The sequence below is a fragment of the Neofelis nebulosa genome, chromosome 4 (assembly GCF_028018385.1).
Source record: "Neofelis nebulosa isolate mNeoNeb1 chromosome 4, mNeoNeb1.pri, whole genome shotgun sequence".
Classification (NCBI taxonomy): domain Eukaryota; kingdom Metazoa; phylum Chordata; class Mammalia; order Carnivora; family Felidae; genus Neofelis; species Neofelis nebulosa.
The window spans coordinates 23,852,147-23,878,964 of NC_080785.1; the positions used below are offsets into that span (position 1 = coordinate 23,852,147).

A 26,818-nucleotide genomic window follows, 5' to 3' on the forward strand; every position below is an offset into this window, starting at 1 on the left:
TAACCCCCTTCCCCTACCCCCTGGTCTTCTGTTGAGTTTCTCAGGATCCACATGAGTGAAAACATATGGTATCTGTCTTTCTCTGCCTGACTTATTTCACTTAGCATCACACTCTCCAGTTCCATCCACGTTGCTACAAATGGCTAGATTTCATTCTTTCTCATTGCCAAGTAGTATTCCATTGTATATATAAACCACATCGTCTTTATCCATTCGTCAGTTGATGGACATTTAGGCTCTTTCCATAATTTGGCTATTGTTGAAAGTACTGCTATAAACATTGGGGTACAAGTGCCCCTATGCATCAGCACTCCTGTACCCCTTGGGCAAATTCCTAGCAGTGCTATTACTGGGTCATAGGGTAGCTTTAATTTTTTGAGGAACCTCCACACTGTTTTCCAGAGCGGCTGCACCAGTTTGCATTCCCACCAACAGTGCAAGAGGGTTCCCATTTCTCCACATCCTCTCCAGCATCTATAGTCTCCTGATTTGTTCATTTAGCCACTCTGACCGGCGTGAGGTGGTATCTCAAGTGTGGTCAAACTGTTTTTTAAAAAAAGTTTATTTATTTAAGTACTCTCTACATCCAACATGGGGCTCACACCTACAACTCTGAAATCAAGAGTTGCATGCTCTCCCGACTAAGCCAGCCAGGTGTCACTCTAACTGCTTTTTAATAATAAAAGGTTATTTTAATTTTAGAAATCTTTTGGAGAAACCTGTCATTTAAAGGAATGTTTTAAAAAGGGGTAATTATCTCTTAATTTACTTGTTTCATAAGATGGAATTTTTTAAAGTAAACTCTACCCCCAACATGGGGCTTGAACTCATAACCCCAAGATCACTAGTTGCATGCTCCACTGACTGACCCAGCCAGACACCCCTATAATATGGATTTTTATAGTTAATATGGGACCAGGGTACATGCTATTTGGGGCAGTACCTTAAAGTTTGTTGTATCAGCCCCTGACTATAATCACATATTTTCTCATCCAAAATATGTAACAATTCATACCAAAAGAGTACAGATACACATTTGTTTAGTTTTGTTTAAACTCTGGGCAACTCCTGGAGGTCAAAAGCTCTAAGAATACTCACCATTCCCATAAGCCCAGTCATCATTCATGCGGTGGCGTACTTTCTGGTAGATGGCTGACATGGTTTTCATGTTGCTTTTTCTCCACTGGCGCCCCAAGTACTTGGTCTGTATTTTTAGCAGCTTCAGAACATAAAGTTGCAGCATGGCCTGTTTGACCTTGAGGGCCCGCTTTAAGATTGGAGCTGATTTGAATACCACCAGCATCTACCAATTTAAAGAAGGGTGGGAGTGAAGAGAGGCAGATAAGGATCTCAAGTTTCTTGGAACTCCAACTCACAGACAATCCTTTTTTTTTAATGTTTATTTTTGGGATGGAGAGAGAGAGACAGAGCATGAGTGGGGAAAGAGCAGAGAGGGAGACACAGAATCTGAAGCAGGCTCCAGGCTCTGAGCTGTCAGCACAGACCTTGATGTAGGACTCAAACCCATGAACTGCGAGATCATGCCCTGAGCCGAAGTCGGACATTTAGCCATCTGAGCCACCCAGGCGCCCCAACTCACAAATTAAGCCAAGCCTGCTGGCCTCAATACTCCAGGGAGCTTTTGGGAATCTATGGTCCAGGTTCTCTTTACATTTAGTCTTTAAGAATATAGAGGAATCACTCCATTTATATGTCACAATTCAAAGTTTCTAATATTCAAAGTACATGATATAAAGAGCAAAATAATTCTGTCAGCCACACGTCCCATTTCCACTGTTACAATTTCTCAAGAATCTTCTGGATACATAATTCTTTGTATACATATATTATTTTTATTAACAAAAACAACAGCTAGCTACATAACCTGTCATATTGTTCCATACCTTGCTTTTTAACAATATATCTTGAAAATTATTACACATCAGTATAGAATTGTCTCGTTCTTTTTTCCTGCCTCATTCTTTTTAATGGTTATATAATATTTTATTGTAAGGATGTACCAACATTATTTAACCAGTTTGGTCCTGTATTAATAAGCTTTAGGTCATTTCCAATCTTTCATAATTCATGCTGCAATGAATAATCTTAAGACTTGAATCATTTGGGATGTGTGATTATAATCCAAATAACAATGCTAACTTTCCAACCAGAGCTGCTCTGGGGGAGGGTCCATATTTAGCTCCTTATAAAGACATAGACTGGTGAATAATTATCTCATATAGAATAAGTGCCCAGAATTAGGAGGTGTTCACCTTATGTGGCATTTAGTGCCTATCTACAGATTTCACAAAGCAGGAAGTCCATAAATATTTACAATTTAAAAAATTCAGTCAGATAGACACCTCCATGATCTGAAGCCCCACTCACCATGGTTCTGGAATGCTTCCATTTGGTCAGTTTATTGAGCAGCCTCAGAAGGTTGATGCAGGAAAAGAGGTTCCTCCAGCAGAACTGGTTGTTGTCTCCAGCTTCCTGTAATAAGGCAGACCCCCCATTATGTCAACACCTACAAGGCTTTCATTCCCACAGAAACCTGGAAGTCACAGTTGGTCAGTTTAGGTGAGGCTTTCCTTATGAAATGCTACCTCCTCATCATTCTGCTCTTCACACACTAAGGCCTCAAAGCATGAAATACCCTTCATCTGAAAACACACGGCTGCCAATCCTGGAAGACTGTACCTAGAGCAAGAATTGGTTAGAAAGAGGATACATGAACATAGGAACTTCACTCAAGCAAGCCTTCTTGTGTAACTTTCTGTTTTAGAATCAGAAAAGAGATGATAGAATTTTACCTCCATATACTTTGCACTTATATAAGCTGTATTTGTAACTGCTAGGACTTATTCTGGTAGATTTCTTTCTCTCTTTCTCTTTTTTTAAGTAGGCTCTCTGCCCAACACGGGGTTAGAACTCATGACGCCAATATCAAGAGTCACATGCTCTATTAACTGAACCAGCCAGGTGCCCCTATTCTGGTAGATTTCAAACTATTTGTGGATGGATCTGATATTCATTATGATTGAATTTCTTTAATCACCCCACCCTCCTTTATCAAACCCCATTGCAGTAAATAGCTTGATTCTCCAGCACGGAAGCAAAAATGGCAGATGGTTAATTCTAACCAGGTGTTTCTCTTAACATGTTTATTGATAGCTTGTGAGCACCCAACCAGAGATAACAGATGGATGTCAGATTAGAAACAGGTATCTACTCACAGAAACATCTTTCAGGGACAAAAATAAGAGTGCTTCTGGATTTGGGGACTGTAAATATACTGGTGTCAGAAGTTATATAAATCAATGAGTATGCATGGTGGCCAAACTAACATCTTGGAAATTATTCATGTCTACGAATTGATAGGAGAAAGTAGGAGTAGGAGATGATGTGTAGAAGTGAGCTGTTGTCTGAAGAATGGAAAATTATCCTCTGCCGCTTTCCCAAATTAATCTGAAGCAAGCAAGACAGGCATACATCCAATGTGGAACAAACCTCCAGGAATTTTGAGAGTATTAGAATCTAATACTAGGTTCTAATAAATAAGACTAAGGGTCAAAAAGCTTCATAGAAACTTTTTAGAAATATTATTTAAAAATAATGTTCTCTTTTCTGTAGTAAATGTTCAATATTGTGTTTCGAACTAGTCCCTGGAGAACCATCTGTTTCCTTCTAAGAGAAACTTCTATGGGAGTTTCCATTCTAGTGCATCAGCTAGTCAGCTTGCCCAAAACAGATAGGTTCTACAGATGTTCCATCTTGTGTGGCTAACAGAGGAATGGACTCTTAAATGTTTATTTATTTATTTTTTTAAAGAACCAAGGGAAACAGAGAACATATGGGAGAGACTAAGTATATCTCCACTGTGAGCTTCCTTTATCTTGATTTCTAATATGCTAGCATAAAAAGCCTTGCATTCCTTAGCACCTCAAAATATAATATGGGGGGTGCTTGACTGGCTCAGTTGGTAGAGCATGTGACTCTTGATCTTGGGGTCTGAGTTCAAGTCGCACATTGGACATAGAGCTCATGTTAAAACAAAATAAAACAAAAGTATGGGAGTAGGGGAGTGGCCTCGTAGAAGCAGCATTGGAATAGACACACTAGGACACCTGGATTATGGCTTTGGCCTTGGCTGTATGACGGTAGATAAATCATTTCCCTGCTTCTTGTAAGAGGCTGAACTAGATCATCTTTAAGATTCTTTCACCTCTGGGGCGCCTGGGGGACTCAGTCGGTTAAGCATCCGACTTCGGCTCAGGTCATGATCACAGAGTTCGTGGTTCAAGCCCCGCATCAGGCTCTGTGCTGACAGCTCAGAGCCTGAAGCCTGCTTCAGATTTTGTGTCTCCCCCTCTCTCTGCCCCTCCCCTGCTCATGCTCTGTCTCTCAAGTAAATAAAAACATTAAAAAAAAAAAAAAAAAAGATTCTTTCACCTCTGATCATTCAATAACCCTGTGATTTACTCTTTCTCCACTTGGCTCAAAAGTGAAGTTTTAAATGAAAGTAAGCTGATCGTGGCTGCCTTTTCCTCAAAGCTCACTCTCAAGAGTCCCAGGAAAGACATCTCAGTTCCCTCCTGAAGATAGTCTCATCTGCCCAGGGCCTTGCTCTTTTCTTTCTGATAATACTTCCCCACTGACTAAAACTAGCCCCACTTCCTGCATCACCAGATGCTGCCTGAAGTGGGCACTGAAAGAACACATGCTAGTCAAAGGCTCTCTCAGGAGCCAAAGCATAAGAGACTGTTAAAAACTGAGAACAAACTGAGGGTTGATGGGGGGTGGGAGGGAGGGCAGGGTGGGGGATGGGTATTGAGGAGGGCACCTTTTGGGATGAGCACTGGGTGTTGTATGGAAACCAATTTGACAGTAAATTTCATATATTAAAAAATAAATTTAAAAAATAAATAAATAAATAAAATTTTATTGGGTAAGTAAAAAAAAAAAAAAGGCTCTCTCAGGACAGCCGCTCCCAGGCTTGGTGTCTGTTTGCAGCAGCAGGCTCTACATGAAGCCCTGCTCAAGCCTTCTGCCTTGTTCCAACCTAACAGGCAATAATTTTCCAGCAGACCTTTAGTTCCATGGGGTGTCTTTTCAGATTTGCCAGACGTGAGGGATTTTTTATTTACTTATGTTCACTCAAGGCAAATCACCTTCTTTCTCTTTTTTGGGGAGGGCAGGACTCAGCATATTGATTAAGATGTATACTTTTGTGGGGAGATATATATTGTGAACAGCAGCACTTGGTCATATTCTCTTGTTTCTGATACTTCACACTATCCAAAGCAAGACCTTAACTCACCTTCTACCAGCGAAAATTAAAAAAGAAAACATTTGCCCATGTTTCGGTAGCATAAGCATATGTTTACAGAAATAATTCCACTTAGAATTGTACCCAAAATAATAAAATGCCTAGGAATAAACCTAACCAAAGAAGTGAAAGACCCGTACTCTGAGAACTATAAAACACTGATGAAAGAAACTAAAGAGGACCAAAGAAATGGAAAGGCATTCCATGCTCATGGATTGAAAAAAAAAAAAGTATTAAAATGGGCATACTACCCAAAGCAATCTACAGATGTAATGCAATCCCCAACCAAATACCAACAGCATTTTTCACAGGACTAGAACAAACAATCCTAAAATTTGTATGGAACCGCAGAAGACCCTGAATAGCAAAGCAATCTTGAAAGAGAAAAAACTGGAGGTATCACAATTCCAGACTTCAAGTTATATTACAAAGTGGTAGTCATCAAAACAGTATGGTACTGGCACAAAAACACACAGATCAATAGAACAGAATAGAAAATCCAGAAATAAATCCACAATTAAATGGTCAATTAATTTTTTTTTTTTGGTCAATTAATTTTTGACAAAGGAGGAAAGAATATACATTGAGAAAAAGTTTCTTCAACAAATGGTGCTGGGAAAACTGGACAGCTACAGGCAAAAAAATAAAACTGGACCACTTTCTTTTACCATACAGAAAAATAGGCTCAAAATGGATAAAAGACCTACATGTGAGACCTGAAACCATAAGAATCCTAGAAAAGAGGACAGGCAGTAATTTCTCTGACATTGGCGGTAGCACTATTTTTCAAGATCTGTCTTCTGAGGCAAGAGCAACAGAAGCAAAAATAAACTAATGGGACTACATTAAAATAAAAAGCTTCTGCACAGCGAAGAAAACAATCAACAAAACTAAAAGGCAACCTATGGAATGGGAGAAGATATTTGCAAATGACGTATCTGATAAAGGGCTAGTACCCCAAATATAAAAAGAACTGATACAACTCAACCCCCAAAAGACAAATAATACAATTAAAAAATGGGCTAAAGACGTGAACAGACATTTCTCCAAAGAAGACATATAGCTGGCAACAGACACATGAAAAGATGCTCAATATCACTTATCATCAGGGAAATGTAAATCAAAACTAAAATGAGAGATCACCTCATACCTGTCAGAATGGCCAAAACAAAAAACATAAGAAACAACAAATGTTGGCAAGGATGTGTAGAAAAAGGAACTCTCTTACATTGTTGGTAAGAATGCAAACTGGTTCCTCAAAAAGTTAGAAACAGAACTACCCTATGATCCAGTAATCATACTATGTGGTATTTACCCCCAAAATACAAAAACACTAATTCAAAGGGATACATGCACCCCTATGTTTACTGAAGCATTACTTACAATAGCCAAGATATAGAAGCAGCACAAGTATCCATCCATAGATAAATGGATAAAGAAGATGGGGTGTATATATATATATACATATATATATGTGTGTGTATATATATAAATATATATATATATATTTATATATATACACACAATGGATTATTTTTCAGCCATAAAAAAGAATGAAATCTTGCCATTTGAAACAACATGGATGGAGTTAGACAGTATAATGCTAAGTGAAATAAATTAGAGAAAGACAAATACCATATGATTTCACTCACAAGTGGAATTTAAGAAACAAAATGAATGAGCAAAGGAAAAAAGAGAAAGACAAACTAAGAGACTCTTAATTATAGAGGACAAACTGAAAGTTACCAGAGGGGAGGTGGTGGGGGAAATGGGTGAAATAGATGATGGAGATTAAGAGTACACTTATCATGATTAACACTGAGTAATGCGTAGAATTACTAAATCACTATATTGTACACCTGAAATTAATGCAATACTGTATATTAATTACATTGGAATTAAAACCAAAAACAACTAAAAATTTTTATTTACATACACCTGAGGTCTAAAAATTCAGTTCAGGGATCACATCCTACCCTTTCATAGCATCTCTAAGGCACTACAAAGATTCTGTTCTCAAGATCCATCTTAGCCCAGCTGACTGAGCCAAGCCAAATAAAAACAGAGGCTTACGCCAGTTATGTGGATAATTAACTCAAAAGACTGCTGAAAGAACAGAGTGTTTCTTCCTTTTGTACTGAGGAAATCAAATTGGTTGGAATCTGAGCACTAAAAGAGACTCAGCTTTTAGACTTGGCTAAGTCTAGTCCAATTCTGTCATCCACAGAAGCAAAACCTGAGGCTCAGGGAAAGGAAGGGCTTGCTTAAGTTCACATAAGTGCCCCAACCAGAGCTTGAACCTCTATCTCCAGTAACTGATTGAATTATAACACTATTTACGGTTCATCTTTATTTACTGTTTTTTATTTACTGTTCATCTTCTGGTTGCCCTTCTGGAATCCTAGACACAGATGATCTCCTGAGAGAAAATTTGATTTGATCCCCTGCTTTCTCAGCTTCTTCAAAACCTAATGGTAAAGAAACTTTCTTAAGTCCTATTATAATCGTTATTTCAAACAAGCCTAATAGTTTCCAGAAACAACAACAACAGCAACAACAACAATAACGACAATAATTAGGTTTCCAGTTGTAAAGGGGAACATCTGACTGAGTTCGGTCAGTCTATGATCAGACTGAACCTTTGAAGTGCTGCTAGGGGCACCTGGCTGGCTCAGTCCAAAGAGCATGCAACTCTTGATCTCAGGGTTGTGAGTTCGAGCCCCATGTTGGGGGTAGAGATTACTTAAATAAATAAATAAATAAATAAATACTTAAAAAAAACAAAAACAAAAACAAAGAAGTACTGCTAAGTGTTAAATCTAATACATCACAAACCTTCTCAGCTTATTAAAGTCCCTAGTGATGATTCTTATTTTCAGATTGATAACCAGCTTTTCAGTGAAAATCAGAGTTTCTAATATTAACTTGGTTGTTATGTAATGACTCCATGGGAGTTTCATAGTCCAGGAAAAGTTTATGTTCACCTAATGGCCCAATCTCTCCCTTTTTACACATGGAACTTCTACAACCTACAACCTACTTGATCAAGGTAATTTAGAGCTGTAGTTCTGTCTGCCTTTTCTATATTACAAACTAGTCTATTTCTGTGCTTTGGGCTTCAGGTGTTCCACACCATGTCAGTCTTGCATTTATTTGAACCTATTTGAAAAAAAAAAAAAAAACATTTGCTAGGTTTTAACATTTAATTATTGTAAATTCACAATAATAACCATTTCTCGGGAAATGATTCTTTTATTCATTCCGTTATTGTGGTTCACACAACTGAAAATGAATTCATATTTCTAGCTTAGAATTTCTTCCCTCCCCCTCCCCCCCAAAAAAGGAATTTCTTTTCCCAATCACTATAGAAGAATTCCCTTATCATATGGATTTCTGACAGTTAAGGCACTGCTGGATTAAGGACCTAGATATCATAAAAGAGAGCTGTAATTCTTAAGTGGTATGAGTAAAAAAAGGAGGAAGGAGAAGAGAAAATGTCAAAATCATTTGGGGAGCTTTAGCAAAACAAACTATTATTTGCACCCTGGAGAGGGATCTGCACATTTGAATTTGAAAACTCATTCCATAGATTCTAATCTCATACCCATAACAGAAATGCTGTTTTAACAAGGAAAATGATAAAATGGTAAAAAAAACCATTTATCCATGGTTCTTCCTCTATCCTCTATATAAATATACCTCATAGAAAATTGGATATTTACCTTATGATGTGTTTGCATTATATCTAGAACAGAGAAACAATAATGCTAAAGGCAATTGTGGTTTTAAATAGTGATGGTCACAAATCATTGGTTAAATAATGTCTGAAATGAATGTTAGTGACCTTAATACTTGAACATGATTATATTCCAATAAGAAAATAAAAACTAAAAACACAACAACAAAAATCTTCTGGGATATCTGAAAATATCTGGATTAGGAAGTTATAAAAACAAAATTTAATAAGGATAGATGAAAGGATCAGGTGCATAAATTTAAGTGATATGAACATAATTTTATAGATCTTTCTGAATGTAAGTCAAACCCAAATTTGAGGAATTTGCAATGAACTACCTTTTAAAAATTAACTTAATAATTTTATTTACATATATCTAAAAGGAAATGCCAAATGTTTCTTTGCAAATGGCTAAGTCACGTAAATTCTGACCCACTATTTTGGCTCTGCCCGGACAATACTTCATCACTCTACCCATTTCCTCATCAGTCAAGGATGCGATTCGGCAAGATATTGAGAAACCTCTAGCTCTGATACTCAGAGATTCCACATATACCACTTTTTCTCATTCCTCCATCCTTAATCTATAGGCCTACCTGAACATCTACATTGTTCAAAATATGCCCTTCTTTGTATGTGATGCTGGTGTTATTAAATCCCTTTCTGTAGAAAAACAACAAGCATTTTGAACTGAGTTGGCTTGGCAGCAGTGACAATGGATTTACACAGAACTTGCCACATTTTTGGGGCCCAAATATCTGTCAAATAGGAGAGGAAAGGAGGAAGGGGTGTAATCTGTATGATTTCTCTTTAGGGCCAACAGACCACAAAGAAAGCTGACCTACAAACTTACCATCGTTTCAACATACTCTAAAGCAGTGATGTTTCTAAACTTTTTATTGCACATATCTCTCAGTAAATAATTTTTGTGTGCAATCCTAAATATACATGTTTACTTATAAGTTAGAAATACATTATTGTAATAACATTATGTATGTTCTAATATATACATAAATATGGAAAGAGATGTTAATACATAAAAGATCAATATATTCCATCCCCCAAAGCATCATCTTGCTCACTCTACTTTTTATTCCACTGCCCCAAATAACCATTCAGATGATGAGTATTCTACAATACTTGCTGAAGCCATATCACTGACTTTTCTAGCAACCTATCTTCCACACAATCATGCATTCATTACCCTTCTATGTTTGGAATTTATTTTTTTCCTACTTTAATGGATTGAATTTGAATATAGACATTTGGAGATCCAAAAATTGTAAGCCTTCCTATACCAGGTACGTAGGGAAACTTCTCAGTACATGGGTAAGGATGTCTTATTGTAGAGCTAAACAGGTTGACAAAATGGGAAGACGTTAGAAAGTGCCTTTAACTTTGACCTTATTTCATGTCCATTTAATGTGCAACTGGAGTTCTAGATGAAGTTGAACTCAGTTCGAATTCAGAGAACTGAGAAAATATGAACCAAGACTACCTCAGCTGAGTAATTCTATTTCTAGGAATCTATCTTAGATAATCAGAGACAAAGTCAAAGATTCATGTGTGAGGATGTTCATTTTGGAGTTACACAGAAAACCCCAACAGTAGTAGAAAACAATCAATTAAGAAAATTAAGAAGAGGAATATTGTGTGTAGCTATTAAAAATTATGTTCTTGGGCGCCTGGGCGGCTCAGCTGGTTGAGTGTCTGACTCTAGGTTTTGGCTCAGTCTCATGGTTTGTGGGTTTGAGCCCTACATCGGGCTCTATGCTTGCAGTGTGGAGTCTGCTTAGGATTCTCTCTCTTTCTCTGCCCCTCCCCAGCTTGCTCTTTCTCTCAAAGTAAAAAAATAAACTTAAAAAAAAATTATGTTCTCAAATATGTTTAAAGTCACATTGTGATTTAAATTTTATCATATAAATTGAAATATAACCCAAAGTCCTTATTCTTTTAAATAATGTGTGTGTATATATATGAATGAATATGTACATATATGGTGATTGCAGCAAAACGTTAACAGTACTTACATGTAGGCAGTGTAATTAAGGTATTTTTGTTTTCTTCCCATTATTTTTCCGTATTTAGCCCATTTTCTACAATGGTATATACTGATTTTATAACCAGGAAAAAAAATTGCAATATTATTTAAAGAAAATCCTACACATTTATAAAAACCCAGTTCATTTTCTGTTTACAATGAATTTATTGCGCCTGGAAAAGAGATAAATCTTACTCATATGAACATTAGTCTTTTCTGAGTACAGAAGCCATCAGTTTAGATAAACAAACCATGATGTTGAGGACCTACGTGGAGTAAACTTGCTAGTTACTTAAGCCCATGATTGGGCTCAGGGGGAGTACTAGTACCATGAATTCAAGGGAGAAAAATCTGTGGTTACCAAATGAAACCACCAGGTGCCACTGTTGCTTCACAGAAAGGAGAGGACTACCCAGCATGAACTGTTTTATTTAGAATAGATACGTGCTTTCACCTGCTCGTGGATAACAATAAAATCTTCTCAGAGGCATGACAATTATTTCAATAATTTTATGCTCATATCCTCAAAGATCCATCAAAAGATATTTGAAGGTAGAATTTCCATCAATTTTCTATATGTGGGATTGAGAAAAAAGAACATATTGCACTAAGAAATAGATTTCAGCCATTAAAAGCTGACTTTATGTTTTGAAATGCCCTACTAACAGTAGCACTTTAATGCTGTATACCACTGTTTTCTGTGGGAAAGTGCTTTCCTCATTCCAACTCTGAATGGTAGGGATGTAAGTCTCCACCCTGGCTCTGCTACTGTCAACTGTAAGCTTTTGGCAGTTAAATTCTCCATCTATAAAACAGTAATATCAAGCTTATACAGTTATTTTAAAGTTTATTTCTTTATTTTGAGAGAGCACGCGGAGTGCACACATGAGCGGAGGAGAGGAAGAGAGAGGAGAGAATCCCAAGCAGGCTCCGCACTGTCAGTGCAGAGCCTGACACAGGGCTTGAACTCACGAACTGTGAGATCATGACCTGAGCTGAAATCAAGAGTCGGATGCTCAACTGACTGAGCCATCTAGGCACCCCTTACAGTATTTTATAGACTGAATAACATCATGTGCATAAACAGGGTTGTTAGACAACTTATTACCTCTCTTTATAGCCATAAGAAGCTCCGAGCTTCCTTGGCTTCTGAGACCACATCTAAGTAAGACAGGAAATCTCTGCCCTGATGCTAAAAAGGGTGCTAGATTTAATATCTTAGGACACGGGTCATTTTCTAATTCAGGATCTGTCATCTATGAGGAGTGGACTATGATAAGTCACTTCATCCACTGGGCCTTCTGGTTTTTCATCTTTGACACAGGGGGTTGGGCTAAATGGCTCTCAGTTCCCCTCCAGTGAAGAATCCTATGGTTCTATAAAACCTGTACCACGAAGGTCTTATTCTATTTGTGTATAATATACTTCTCGGATATACCATGTTTTGCAGGTATTAAAGTTGGGGGACACGTGGGTGCTATCATCCAGTCATTCAGCATTTGAGCTCCTTCCATGTACCATAGTGCTACACTCTGGGGATATAAAAATGAAGATGATGCTCTTCATTCCTTCCTTGAAGGAAACTCTTCCTTCAAGGAGTTTTCAGTTAAATGGAGAAACAAATATAGATAACCAAGTAAATGCAACAGGGTGAGAGTGTGAACTCAGTATATCTTAGGGGGTATATCTACATGGCAGACAACTGATCTTCAATATGCTGTTGATTAATCCATTTCATGAAATTCAAAATAATGCTGAAGAACTTTCTGATTTGCTTAAAGTTGTTTCCAGGATGAAGAAATTTCTGGGTCAATCTTCTGTGGCTATTACCAACTTTTGGCTTAGAGGGACCTAAGCAAGGTACACTTCTACTTTTTACAATCTATATGAAAATGAAAAGTGAATAGCCTGTGACACAGCAGAAAGAAGACAGATCATTGTTTGGAATAGACCAGTAGAGATTGTCCTGTCATTTAGCACAGATGTTCACATTCAATTTCAGCCCCATTATCTTTCTAAATTCCCTCTCCTCCTTAGTGTTTGTCACTGACCCTTTTCTCTTCCCTGCAAATTATGATGCGCAGCTTTTCCCAATTTTGCTCAACTGGGTCAGCAGCTCTAAGCCCCCACTGCCTCTGTGCTCTTGCCAATATGCCTTTATTGATCTGAGACTCTCAAACCAGGGGCATGAGGAGGCTGAAGAAGAAATGGAAGAGTAAATACCAGCCTGGCAATTTCAAAAGCTACCAAATTCCCCTCTGCTTACCAGACTCTCTGTAGTAAGCTCCGGCAAATCCTGGATGGTACAGCAAGGGTAATCCAGGACTGAGATGCTGCAGGACACAGAGAAAGGGACAGGCTTTAGGGAAATAGCGATGGCAAAACATGGCAGTATCTGAAATGGCAGGAGTTATTTCTCTCCAGCAGGCCCCATCTATTTCCCAAAGCGCTTAGTGACCTCAGCTGAAACTGAGGGTTGTGGTGCCAGGAAACTCCAGCTCCAGTCTCCTCTCCTCAGTCATGAGAGGAACAAACAGAGTTCCTTCAGGCTGGCCCCTCATCTGGCAGATGCAAAAGAGACCAGCAAGAGAGCCTGTAAGATAGCCACCTTTCTCCTCCCTTCTTTAAAATGCATGGACAATTGTGTGCATTTGTGTTTTTGCATTTAAGTGTATGCTTGTGTGTATGTGTGAACTGCGTTCCCAGAGATGCTGCCCAACCTTCAAACTTGCTGCCCAATTACTAAGAATCTGTGGATGTGAGGATGAAATGAAGCTCTCTCCTGTGTCCTTTACCAAATGTTTCTGGAAGCCAGAAGCTCTGGGAAATAATCACAGAAGCCACTCCTGAAGGAAGCTTAAGACAGAGGCAGTTTCCTACAGCAGGGCCGATCTAGTAGTTCAAGAATGGCAATGGCATCTGTCCCCGAAACCCACAGTGGGGGACTGCAAGGGAGCTGGAGGCTCTGCAGTGAGCCCAGAGAAGCAGGCATGAGTAGGCAGGGGAAATGAGGCACTGCATGACGACAGAGACAGAATTACTCAAAATTACAGTTCTTGCTTTCCTTTTCTCCTTTCTTTGTTGGTACAATGCAGAATTTAGCTCATCTCTAATGCTTCCTCTGGTTCTGACATTCCGTAAGGTTTATAACCAATCCATCTGAACTAGTGCAGTTGGAAATGGATAAAGGATGTTGTCAAAGCAGGGGCTATAAAGAGGAGTATGGGGTTTCTTGGACCTGACCCTACATTTCAAAAGTCAAAACTCTATCCAAGCAGGGGTGCCTGGGTGGCTCAGTCGGTTAAGTGTCCGACTTCGGCTCAGGTCATGATCTCACGGCTCGTGAGTTCGAGCCCCACGTTGGGCTCTGTGCTGACAGCTTAGAGCCTGGAGCCTCCTTAGGATTCTGTGTCTCCCTCTCTCTCTGCCCCTTTCCTGCTGTGTCTCTTTCTCTCAAAATAAATAGATGTTGAAAAAACAAACAAACAAAAAAAACAAACCAAAACTCTATCCAAACAAAAAGCAACAATTTGTTTACCTAGAAATATTTACCTTTGTCCCAGAAACTCACAACGATAACCTAGGGGAACCAAGATAGAAGAAGAAAGGGCAGTGGAACAACCTCTAACGTTGTTCATCATTTCAATTCACTCTACTGGACTCTCCCAGGGTTGCCAGTTCTGTACTGCTCCATTAGGATAAACTTTCTTGGCTGGCGTTTCCACTTATCTACCCACCTCCCACAGACAAAGCCCCATGGCTATGTAGGTGCTGGCAACCAGGAAATGGGGGTGGGAAATCAAAGATGGATGTGTTGCAGTCTCAGTGAACGGAATTCTAGCCTAAGGGGGCCAAAAATAAAGTTACAAGTTTCTGGAATATCTATCTGGATTGTAAAAGCCATGATAAAACTATGCAATAAGGATGTAGGAGTGCTCCAAGTTTTCAGGGATCATGCAACAGTAAAGCTGACAGGTGATGCAAAAGAGGACCATCTTATCCAAGCCAATCTTAGTAAATGATGTAGGCTGGCACTACCACTCTTCCAATTCCAAATGGAACCCAATAGACACCTATCAGATTGTCTGCCCCTCCCGTCTATGCCCATGGTGCAGGGTAGGTATTTAGCTCCTGCACCCCAGCCATACTTGATTGATCCAAGGATGGATCTCCAACCCCGGAAATGTGGAACAGGACTCTTGTATGTTTCTCTTAATTAATGCTTATATAAAATCTCTATGATATAGTCAGAGGACGTATTATTTTCATCATAAGATGAAAGTACTGTGGCTCAAAAAAAAAAAATGTCCTTACTTAGATTACATAGCTAGCAAATGGCAGGTCTCATGACTCTGGGTTCCATGTGTATGTTTTATTTTAAACTACGTATATAAGTAGGCTGCCTCTCTATGGTGGATTTTCAGGCAGTACTGACAAGACTGGTGAGGCACCATCTCCTGGTGCTCTCCAGTCAACCCAAGTAATCACATCAGCCTTCTTACTTCTACTTTAGGAGCTCTGCCTCTGGTAAAAGCATTTCTGGTAAACTTTAATTAGCATGCTTCCAGCTCTTGTGGAAGTAGCAAACTAAAGAACAAGGATTTACTCTGTAACCCCCAAGTCCCCATTTGGCTGGAGGAGTGGAAAGCAATTTGTATTCATAGCGATTGTGACCAGAAAACAATTTTGTGTTTTGATCCTGCCTCTACTGCTTACTTAAGTGGTCTCACTAGCATGTTAATCTTGAGCAAGTCAATTAAGCTCTCTGAATTTGTTTCCTACTTGTTGAAATGCGAATAAAATTTGTAATATCTCTTAGCGCCGAGGAGATTAAATAAAATACCCTATATTTGTCTTATTACAAACTGATCTAAGTAAGGATCTATTATTTACCTTCAGTTACAAATTCGGTATAAGACTGTAATTTACAGAGAAGCATAATTGATCCAACTTATGATTTATACTAAAATCAGGGCTGGCCAAATAAGAAGTCTGTTTCACAAAAAAGTATCTTCTGGATCCTTCTGCCATAGGGCTAAAATTTCAGTGTTACAGTTTTATTTATTTGAATCATGACATTTTTCAGTTTTCAAAACTGTTAAAATACAGTTTGGCCTCTGTGAAGAGGCCAAACCACACACCCCATCATCAACTTACACTTTAAGGAAATTAAATTTAAGAGTGACAGCTCTAACATTGAAGGGACTAGGGACACAAGGAGAACTGAAAGGCTCAGAGATGTATATTTCTCAATCCATTCCAAAAAAGACCTTTGAAATAAATCTGTCCAGTGTCCATACCTGTTTTTGGCAGTGATGTAGGACAAGATATTTTGATTGAAGAACTTCAGGATCAAAGGAATGCAGTTGGCAAACACCAAATGTTGTGATACATATTCAAACTGAATTAAAAGATCCAAACAGAAAGGTTGCTTATTTGGGGGAGAATAGAAAGTGTGTATGAAAAAGATAGGCAAGGGGCGCCTGGGTGGCGCAGTCGGTTAAGCGTCCGACTTCAGCCAGGTCACGATCTCGCGGTCCGTGAGTTCGAGCCCCGCGTCAGGCTCTGGGCTGATGGCTCGGAGCCTGGAGCCTGTTTCCGATTCTGTGCCTCCCTCTCTCTCTGCCCCTCCCCCGTTCATGCTCTGTCTCTCTCTGTCCAAAAATAAAAAAAAAATTAAAAAAAAAAAATTAAAAAAAAAAAAAAAAAAAAAGATAGGCAAGTACAACTCTAATATCCATTCCTAAGAATATCCAGTGTCCACTTATGTTATCAGCCATCCTGAGAAATGGGAGAAGCATCATCAGCCAGCTCATCCTACATGGAGGACAATCTTCAGTGTGTGTACGTTGTTGCAAGAAGCTGACCAAAAGCACAAAACACAACCAAGCCAGAAAGAAAATCCCACTCCGGGTAAATAGAAGGAATCGCTGTGAAATTTGTTCCTAAGCTCAACAAGAAAGGAAGGCTCCCTGAGGGAGTTGTCTTCCATACCAAACCTCTGGCTCATAGTGTTTCCACAGTGATTGATATAGCAGAAACAGGTGTAGCTTACTCCCAGCAACTGCTGGCATCACTCAGTCGGGATGGATATGGCACACAGTAAGTAACCAAGTGAACCACTGGAATGAGGGCTCCAGCATGAGTCTATGTGGTTCACTGTATTATCCCTGTACTTACAATATCAGTATATTAACGAATGGATCAATAAAAGCCCTGCACTGAGAATAAGTCCAAGATCTCTTTGATGGCTAAGCACCCTAACATAGGGGTTCCATTTTGCTCGCTTGAATTTGGATGGGGTTTGTGTCTGGGAAAACCTAGTGGGCAGTGTCATGGAGTTGCATCACCTAGGTTTTGCCTGTGATACACTGAGGAGCATCAGATACAGTGTGCTCCAGATCCAGAACCCAGACTACTGGGACAGTACAGAAACTGTGTTGAAAAAGCAGAAAATTGTGGTGTTTTAAATCCCTTAGCTTTTCCTGGTCACCAAGAAGTAGCCATGGAAACAAACCAAGCTGCCCTCTGCCCCTGGGCGTGTGGTTAGAGGTGGGGAGTCAGCTTGGGCTGCCCATTTCTTTCTTCTGCTCAAATATTTTCTCCCCGGCAGCTGACCCAGGGTATTTTCCAAAGCTCCAGATGGAGCAGCCAATACATACCCACTATGAAGTTATGGAAAATGTTTTTCAGTTAGAGACGTATCTGTAGACTTGTTGGGATTCACTGACACTGACACACACTGGCAAGGCCCATCAAGCCACCCACCTGTCTGGCTGTTGATCCACATACTGCCCACCAAGAGAAGCAGACAGAAAAACATATCCACAGTTCTCTGTTCTTTCTACTAGGAACACCATCTCCCACCCACCCCTTCTCCTCCCAGCCCTGCTGTTGCTCAGCAAACATTGGCAGAAGAAGTGTGAGCACCCAGGACACCCGTAACACACCCAAAGATGTCTCTGGATGTACTAATGTGGAGAAATACCCTGATTATATAGTCAAACCTCAAGGACACAGAGCCTGCAGGAGCCTCTGTGTACTCCGAGAACCTGCTGTTCTAGCAACAAGCTTGGTTCTGACTTCTTAGGAGGACAATGGAGCAGAGACACTGAGCAGTCATGAGAAGTCTCCCTCTCCTCCCCATGTTCTCATCACAGAGACCATCCATTCTCTACTCCCAGGTTCCCCCATATCTTGGCAAAGCCCACAGTATCAAGTCCAAACTCCTTAGCATGGCAAACAATGCCTTCATGGGGAAAAGGCTTCTTAACCTTTCTTAGGAAAGGTTTCTTAGGAAATCTCGGTTTCTTTATCTATAAAACAGTGATAAAATAAGACCTACCTCATAGGGTTAAGAGAATTAAATGAGAACCCATAGGAACTTAATAGAGTGCCGGGCACATTAGAAGTACTCAATAACCGTGTGCTATCAACTGTGTGATCTGCTCCCTGCCATTGTCTCTAGCTTCATGTATCACCAGCCCTCCCCATCTCCCCCCACCCCAGGCAGAACTCCAGCAACATTTAATCAGTTTCCAAAGGTACTTTGCTCTCACTCTCTCTCCTCTGGACTTTTACAAATAAACATTTCTGCTTGAAAGGCTTCCCATCTTCCTTCCCTGACAACTCCCATATCTTGGCTAACATCTGTTTCTTTAGGACTCAGGTTAGAAGTCACCTCTTCCCCATCTCAGGTTGGATTACCAGCTAATACTTACCTGTATCCTGCACTTACCATTCCATAATTAGCTATTTATATATCCATACCTTGTACAAGACTTCAAAGCCCTTAAGAGCCAAAACTGTGCATTATTCAGAATTCTATCTCAAACGTTAGAAAAGTGCTTCACATATAGAAAGGTATGCTCAACATACTTTTTCCTTTTTTTTTTTTTTTTTTTTTAATGGAATGGTTGAATCCTGTCTTCTACTGCTTCAAAGCTGGCTGGGCACATTCCCAAGAAGCGAAGAATTCTTACCTACAACCCTTGGATAATATTCAAAGGACACAGATGTCTGCACCTCACATCCCACTTCAACCCCCCCCCTGCCCCAGCCCCATGCAAGCCTATGCAACAGGTATAGAGATTCCCTGAGGAAGACATAGAAAAGGCTGGAAGATGTTCAACTGGACTACAAAGGCCCCTGCATCCTCTCTTTGGGAAGCAGGGCCTGAGGGACACCTGAGACCTGTGGAGGAGCACTGCTAGCTGCTCACCTGGTAGATATGGTTCAGTTTGAAGTGTTTGAGGAGTAGCAGGAGCAGAGCAGAGATACTCTTTACGATGATCTCCTTGTGCCTGTTCACATCGATTCCCAACTTCATGCTCTGAAGAACAGTGATGCTATAATGAGGAGAGGAGGAGTCAGTGCAGAGAGTAGCCGTAGAGAGAGGCCTACAAGGACCCAGGTATTTGGGTCAGAGACAACATATACAAGAGAACCAGAACTTGGCAGATCTGAACTTCTATGCTAGGAAACCTCCAGAGCTACCCCTTACCAGCCTGTCTGGAGAAAAGCTCCTCTGCTCTCTTTGTTTTTCTCTTTCCTTTGGCAAGTTCAGCCCTTGACAAAGTTCAGCCCTTGTCTACCCATACACCTGCACAGTCAGTGTCTGGCACTGATGTGGCCCTGCAGACCCTCAATTCTGAGATAAAAAGAACCTAGCAGAGAGCACCAGTGGAAAGTGGTTACTGGTAAGGGAGGGGAGACATCTTTGGAGACAATCCCTACAAGGGTTATCAAGGTGGGGTGGGGGCTAGAGAGACACTGTAGACGAAACAGCTAGCATTCAGCAGCCAACCCAGTTGAAGCACTCACGGCATCTCCTCAGGCAGGACATCAGCCAGGATATTGATAGAGTCTGTCTTAGCCTTGGAGGTGGGGGCTGCGGCCAGTAGAATCTTAAGCAGAGCAATCTAGGAAGTAGAAAATGAGGAGATCCATCTCTGTCCATTCCATTCAACAGACTATTTTTCCATACCTCAACAGCCCTATGAGAAGTAAGGCTTCCTCTATGTCCATTCCTCAATGACCAAATCTTCTCAGCCTCCAGAAGGGCAAACAGGTGCCTAATCCTGAGAGGCCTGCCTATGAGGCTATGGACCCAGAAGGGAGCTTATAGGCTATTCTGCTTCCAGATTGTTCTTTCTAAAGAAGAGGATGGAAGGAAGAGAGTGAGGGGGCAATGTCTAGAAATAAGGTGAGAGGTATAAGCATGATCTCACCTCCTCTATCCCTTTCCTCCCTCTAACCCTGACCATCAACATCCTCACCACTCAGCCTGAGGCTATCCAGGACATGACAGACCATGGCAGACTTCAAAGGGTCGAGGATATTTACTTAGAAGGAGGGCCCCCAATGCATCCTGCATGGATCCCACCTTATTCTCCACTCCTCCCAAAGAAGAACTTGGGAGTAAAGCCAAGTCCTCCTTCCTCTTGGAGAAGCCCTGAGGAAAGCTCAGAATTCTCATGTGTTAGACAATGCCTTGCCTCAGGGTTGAATGCTCAGGAAATAAGCTCAAATGATGGATGGCTCAGCTTGAAATGGCTCTCAACTGTCTGTTCCTTGCAGCAGAGAAGGGCAGCTCAGCCCAGCAATCTCCTTACCATGTACTGGGGGAGGCTGTAGAGCATGCCTTGGTAGAGGATTTCACATGGTGTCTCTGGTACCACCTCTTCCCCCTATGGCAGGAAAACACACAGTTTGCCCAGGCCGTTTTCCAGTGGACCAAAGGCTATGTTTTCTTGGTTGTGAAGGGTGGCATGAAAAGAGCACTGAGCTGGGAGTCAGATCTAGGTTCTTATTCCAGCTGTGTTAATGACTCATTGTATCACTTTGGGTAAGCTACTTTTCCTTTTTGGGTCTTAGTTTCCTCTTCTTTAGGATCACTGGGCTGGTCTGATGTCCTCTGAGCGCTCTTCCGGCCCTGATAATCTGATTCTGGTTTTCCCATTATCTGGAATCAATCCAGAATTCTTCTTTCCACATCACATGTTAGATCAGGAATCAGACCACCTACCTAGGAATTGGCTCAGACCACTGCTTTGCTGGTCACACAGGAACTTAAGTCAGGGTGCATGAATGCCTGGGACACTAGAACAGATACCCCACACAGAAGCACTTCCTATGGTGTCAGTCTGAGGCCATCTAAGAGCTCTAGAATGCTCTTAAGTGAGAGGTAGGTAACTCAGTAGAGAAAGTTGATAAGGGAGTTGGGTAACCCATGGCCCAGAGAGGCGGGAAGGAGTATTAGCAGGGAAGCTTTTGGGTAGAAGCTATTTTCTTTCCTTCTCCAACAGCCCCTACTACATCCCTTCCTCCCTGATGACAAGGCCCTTATGCACAACTCTCTTTATCCTTTGATGACCCTATCTAAGCCTTTTATAAGAGTGGGAGGACAGGGGCCTCCAGTGCTCAAGGGGTTACTCAGGCCATTGTCCTCTTTGGCCAATGCAGTCCTTCCTCTCACAAGGTACCTCTATTCCAGGGCGAGGTTCACTGCCTTGAGGCACCTGAGGCACTGCCTGAGGTCCTCCCTGAGGCGGGGAGGGATAACCTGGCCCTTGCCATCCCGAATAACTCAGCTGCTGCTTAAATGGGCATTCAATAAACTCAGGCAATCCTCTAAGGTTGCCTTCCTGCTCTCCAAAAGATCTATGTCATACCTTCCCTTTTCCCTTGTCCTCAAACCAATCCCCTCACCCCACAACCCCTCAATAGTTGCTAACCTGGCCTCATACTTCATGGAGCAAAACAGAAGCAATCAGACAGGCACCCCTCATCTTCTCAACACCAAATCTACCAGGTTCTCTACCTTCCTTCTCGACATGAAGGATGAACCGCCTCTGCTCTATTAAAGGCCAACCCTCCACTTGTGCTGGGGATCTCTCACCCTTTTGCTCCGTCAAATACATCAGTTCTGCGATCGTCTCCTCTCTGCAAGATCATCTCTTTTAGGACATAAACATACTCTAGAATCTCCTGGCTATAAAACACCTTCCCTTGACCCCACATCCTCCTTCAGCTACCATCCCATTTCTATCCTCTTTATAATAAAACTATGTTGTCTGTGTTGACTGTCTACCTCCTTTCTTTACATTCCTTTTTTAACATACTCCAACCAGGCTACTAGCCCCACCTTTTCACTTGAGGTTGTTCTTAACAAGGTCACCAGTTATCTTCACGGTGTCCTCTCCAATGGGCACCTATAGTCTTATCCATTTATCAGCAGCATTTGACACAGCTGATCACTCCCTTCTAGAAAAAAATTTTCTTAGTTTTTATAGTATCACAATCTCCCACATTCTCTCCCACCTCTTACTGAGTGGGAGTGTTTCTCTTACTGTTCTTTTCTGGCTCCTTTCCTGATTCATCCTACCCTCAACATACTGATGTGCCCAGGGCTTTGTCCTGGGTTCCTTCCTCTATTTCCATTCCCTCCTTGGGTTATCTCAGCCAATTCTATGGTTTTAACACTGTCCAGTAAGTCAACAGCTCCCAAATTTATCTCTCTAAGCCAGTCCTCTCTCTTAGACCTCTAGATTTATACATTCAATTTGCATGACTGCTCATGTGCATGGCTGCCTAATGGATATCTAAAACTGAGTATGACCAAAATAGAACTCTTGATGAAACAGAACTCCCCATGTTGGCAAATGATTCTTATTCTTGATTCCTCCATGCCTTTCTAATCACATCCAACTGACCAGCAAGTTTTGTCAGCTACACCCCCAAAATAAAACCCAAATTTGTTCCACTTTTCCCTATTTCTGTAATTACTACCCCACTCCATATCACCATCATTTCTCACCTTGACTATTTTAAGAGCCCTCTAACTGATCACCCTGCTTCCACTCTTTTCTGGTCAAGTCTATACACAGGAGCCAATTGTTTTGAAAAGATAAATTAGATCATGCCACTCCCCTGCTTAAAATCTCCAAGGGCTTACTTCTGTTCGGTGAAACAACTTCACACTCCCTATCTTTGCTTAGGAGTCCTGTGTAAAGTAGCCCCAGGCCACTCCCTGACTTTGTCACACACAACCTCACCCCTCACCCCTGTGCTCTTGCCACAGACCTTCGTTCGCTACCCCTAATACTCCGAGCTTGCTCTCACTTTGTTAAGGCTGTATCCTCTGCTTAGAATTCTCTTTCCCCTGATGTTCCTATGGCCAACTCCTTCTTGTACCTCACATTTTAGCTTAGCTGTCGCCTTCTCAGAGGTCCACCTATCCTGACTGCCTAATTGAAAGTAGTCTACTGCATGACAGATGCCTCTACCATGTCATCCTATTTAAATTTTCTTCATTATCTTCCTTTCTCTGATAGTCTTCTTGTTTCCTTAATTACTTATTTTCTTTTTTCTCTAACTCGAATGTATCATGAAAGTAGGGACCTAAAACACACACACAAAAAAGTAGGGACCTTGCCTTGCATGGTACACACAGTAAGAGCCCAACAGTATGCACACATGTTCTGTGACAGCACTGCAGACAGATTTCCTCTTGCCCTCCGCCTCCTGTGTAGGACCCCCTTGACTCACCAAAGACATGGGGCACTTCTCCAGGTCCTCCTCATTCTTGATCTGAACATCTGCAATGGAGATGTACTTGTGCTGGGGAAGAAAAGACATCAATTAAGAGGCTGAGGCCACTAAAAAAATAAGATAGATAAATAAATAAATAAATAAACAAACAAAGGGTGGGGGACACCTGGCTGGCTCAGTCTGAACAGCGTGCAACTCTAGATCTTGGGGTTGTTGAGGTGCTGGGTGTAGAGATTACTTAAAAAAAAAGAAGAAAGATACTGAGGGCCTTGATCACATATGTACCAGCCTCTTGCTTAACTTCCTCAATGATAAGGAAATGTCCTGTATATGGGTTGTTACCCCAAATAGGACACGAACTCTTTGGAGGCAGGAGTCTTATTCACCTTTGTACCCTTAATAATTGAGCCAAGTGCTTCATATACAGTGTTTCTGTTTATTCTGTTTCAATATTTGTTGAAGAGCAGCAAATCCCTAAGTATTTACCTTCAACCAAGGGCAAGGGGAAGTAAAGAATACGCCCATGCCCCTGGACCACTGCCTGGTGAGTTTCGCTGCATGTGAGTATATGTGTGTGCATGTGTATGGAGTGATGATGATGGGGCAAGGGAGAATTTAAGGTCTGGGCAAGAGACGACCATTCTTACTCTTTGTGCTCGCATACACTTTGGATGCAGAGCAGACCGCTACTAATCCTGGGCCTTTGGACGTTAGTGGCCCTATAGGGACAAAGAAGTGAGAGGAAAGGAAGCAAGGGGCGGGAGGAGGAAAAAGCCATGAGAGGAAGAAAGGATAACTTTCCCCCTATCTGAATGTAGGAAAATGCTTAAGTAGGGAGAGGCCTAATTTTTTCCTCTTTGGCCAAAATGCCTGCAGGGGAAATATAGAATAATTGGCTCAGAATGTGTCTGGAAGAAGAGCCGATACTCAGGACTCGGGTAATCCAACTTGTTTTGATGGCTTCCTATCCCTGGAGACTGAGAGCCCACTCTGGTCACCTGCTTTAAAGTCTTCACACTCTCATGGATGGGCCTGGGTAATCCAACCAAGGTGTCTGTGTCCCTGTGAAATGAGAGATATACCAGATGATAAGCATCAAAAGTATACAGAACTACTGATATTCCCTAGAGTTACATGGACCATGCCACTTTCAACATGCTGTATTCTGGATCTTTCTCTATAAGCTTCCAGTACCCCCATTATTGCTATAAGACACAAAAAGAACAATGCCACACAGAAGTGCTTGTGAAAATTTGGATTTTTATATAGTTTTTTGGGGATTTACTTTGTCAGGGAGCAGTAGGTTCCCTAAAAGGGAATGTAGCCCAACTACAGTGAAACACTAGTAATAATACTTTCTCAGTTTTATAGGGGCCAGCCAGTGTGAGGAATTCATGAGGGAGGAGAAATGGGGAAAGACTGGGTCTGTTCTGACCATGTTGCTTGTTCAGAGAATTCTGGCCCATTAAAACAGGAAGGTTTCCTAGGGATCATCTAATCCAACACTCTCATGAGGACATTGAAGCCCAAGAGGCAATGACTTGTTAAGTCCTACACCTGGCTAAGAACATAAGAGTTCTTCTAAGAAACTAGAAGGAAAAAAATTCCATGGCACAAGCCCAAAGTAGGCACCAGGAGATGCCCATGACCCAGTAGCTCTAGGTTACACTATGACTACAGGGCAACATCTCTCATTTCAGCCACCCATTCCTCTGGCCCCCTAAAAACCACTCTATAGCCAGTTCTGACCATCTAGTCACTTACTGCCCCAGAGTGAATCCGATGAATTTGTTCCTGCTCATCTCCAAGAAGTGCTCAATGTCCTTCTGTCTGAGAGGACAGTGGAGAGGCAAACCCCAGAAAAGGAAAAAAAAAACAAAAACAAACCTTGAGAGACAGACCCTTTCTGGGCTACTAACCCGTCAATAGGATGACTAGAGCAGTGGGGGAAGATCGCCGCTAACAGAGAACACTTCAAACCTGGGAGTTCTGACTTCTAGCCAGGCTTGAGACTTGAATGCTAGACTACTGCACTCTGGGCCTTCAGTGATTCTAATCCCCAAACTCAGGGTCCTGGAGGTATCAAACCTACCTGACCTTTGGGGCCCAAGGTAGGCCCTTGGGAAAGGCCACCCGCTCAGCAGAAAGGGGTGCCTGTGAAGGTGGAGGTGGCACCAGGGGGTCTTGCTCTAGCAGGTCTAACTCTCCATCTAAGGTTCGTTCTCCATCACCAGCAGACTCCTCTTCCTCCTCTGTGGCTGGTTCCTCAGTCTTAAAGAGATCTCTTTCATTGTAGATGTCCAGGCTATCTTGCTTAGTGAGGAGTTGCTGGGCGGGGGTTGGGAGGATAGAGAGAAGGTATACAGAGACCTCACTCTGAGCATCCTTGTCTGAAGTCACCCTCTACCCACAGGCTGCTAGACTTCAGGATACGTGGAGTAACAACCCAGCTCTTCTGAGAATATCCCCTTCCCTACCTCAACCCTAGTATCCCCACCAGGCCCTATTCCAGGATAAGTACCTCTCAGGCAACCAAGCTGGGGAACAAAGCATAGATAATCCCAAAGTCAGTTACTTAGCTTTCAGAAAGCATGGATGCTTTTTTTCTCCCCCTCCCCCCAGCACTTTCCTTTCTAATTATGCTCTGCTTAGGTGAACATTCAATTAGTTTGCCTTCTGTGAGTATACACCAGCTGGCTGACTGAGGAAGAGGAGGACAGAGGCTTGCTGCTAGGCAGAGGGAAGCAAGTTTGGAATTTTAAATCTTGTTGCAGAAAGAAAAAAAGGTTGGACAGAAATAGGCCAAAAAGTTAACAGTGACTGCCTTTGGTTTGTTAAGCTTGTGGGTGATTTTCTTTTTTCCTCCCTTCTTCACATTTTTATATTTGTTCCAAATTTTGTACAATGAGTAAGCATTACTTTATAAAACAAAAAAAAATAAAGCCTAAAAAAAATCACATTATAGATTATGTCGACTAGACTACTGAACATGATTGTCTGGTCCTGTCACCTATTATTGGTGAGCTCAGGTATTTCAGGGAGGTGAGTTCATGGGTACATGGTCAAGTGTCAGTGCAACTTGTCATTCTGACCTTTCCAGGGATGCAGATTATAGCTAGAACACTAATCAATCACCTCCTAAATGTAAGCGTCTAGTTCC

At 41.3% G+C, this 26,818-nt stretch overlaps 1 protein-coding gene across 2 annotated transcripts in view; it reads right to left on the bottom strand.

The window, feature by feature from the left end:
- Positions 1–26,818, bottom strand: part of STRIP2 (striatin interacting protein 2) — a 48,691-nt gene that overhangs the window by 4,745 nt on the left and 17,128 nt on the right. The window contains exons 10-20 of one of the 2 annotated variants that reach the window (XM_058724314.1): positions 25,751–25,986; positions 25,423–25,488; positions 24,657–24,720; positions 23,656–23,727; positions 20,721–20,795; positions 19,930–20,027; positions 19,328–19,454; positions 16,407–16,507; positions 13,373–13,439; positions 2,389–2,493; positions 1,099–1,303 (exon numbers count right to left, since the gene is read on the bottom strand). In XM_058724314.1, the coding sequence (XP_058580297.1) occupies positions 1,099–1,303; positions 2,389–2,493; positions 13,373–13,439; positions 16,407–16,507; positions 19,328–19,454; positions 19,930–20,027; positions 20,721–20,795; positions 23,656–23,727; positions 24,657–24,720; positions 25,423–25,488; positions 25,751–25,986 (1,216 nt within the window). The remainder of the gene's footprint in view (positions 1–1,098; positions 1,304–2,388; positions 2,494–13,372; positions 13,440–16,406; positions 16,508–19,327; positions 19,455–19,929; positions 20,028–20,720; positions 20,796–23,655; positions 23,728–24,656; positions 24,721–25,422; positions 25,489–25,750; positions 25,987–26,818) is intronic. The other variant, XM_058724313.1, reaches the window with a different exon arrangement.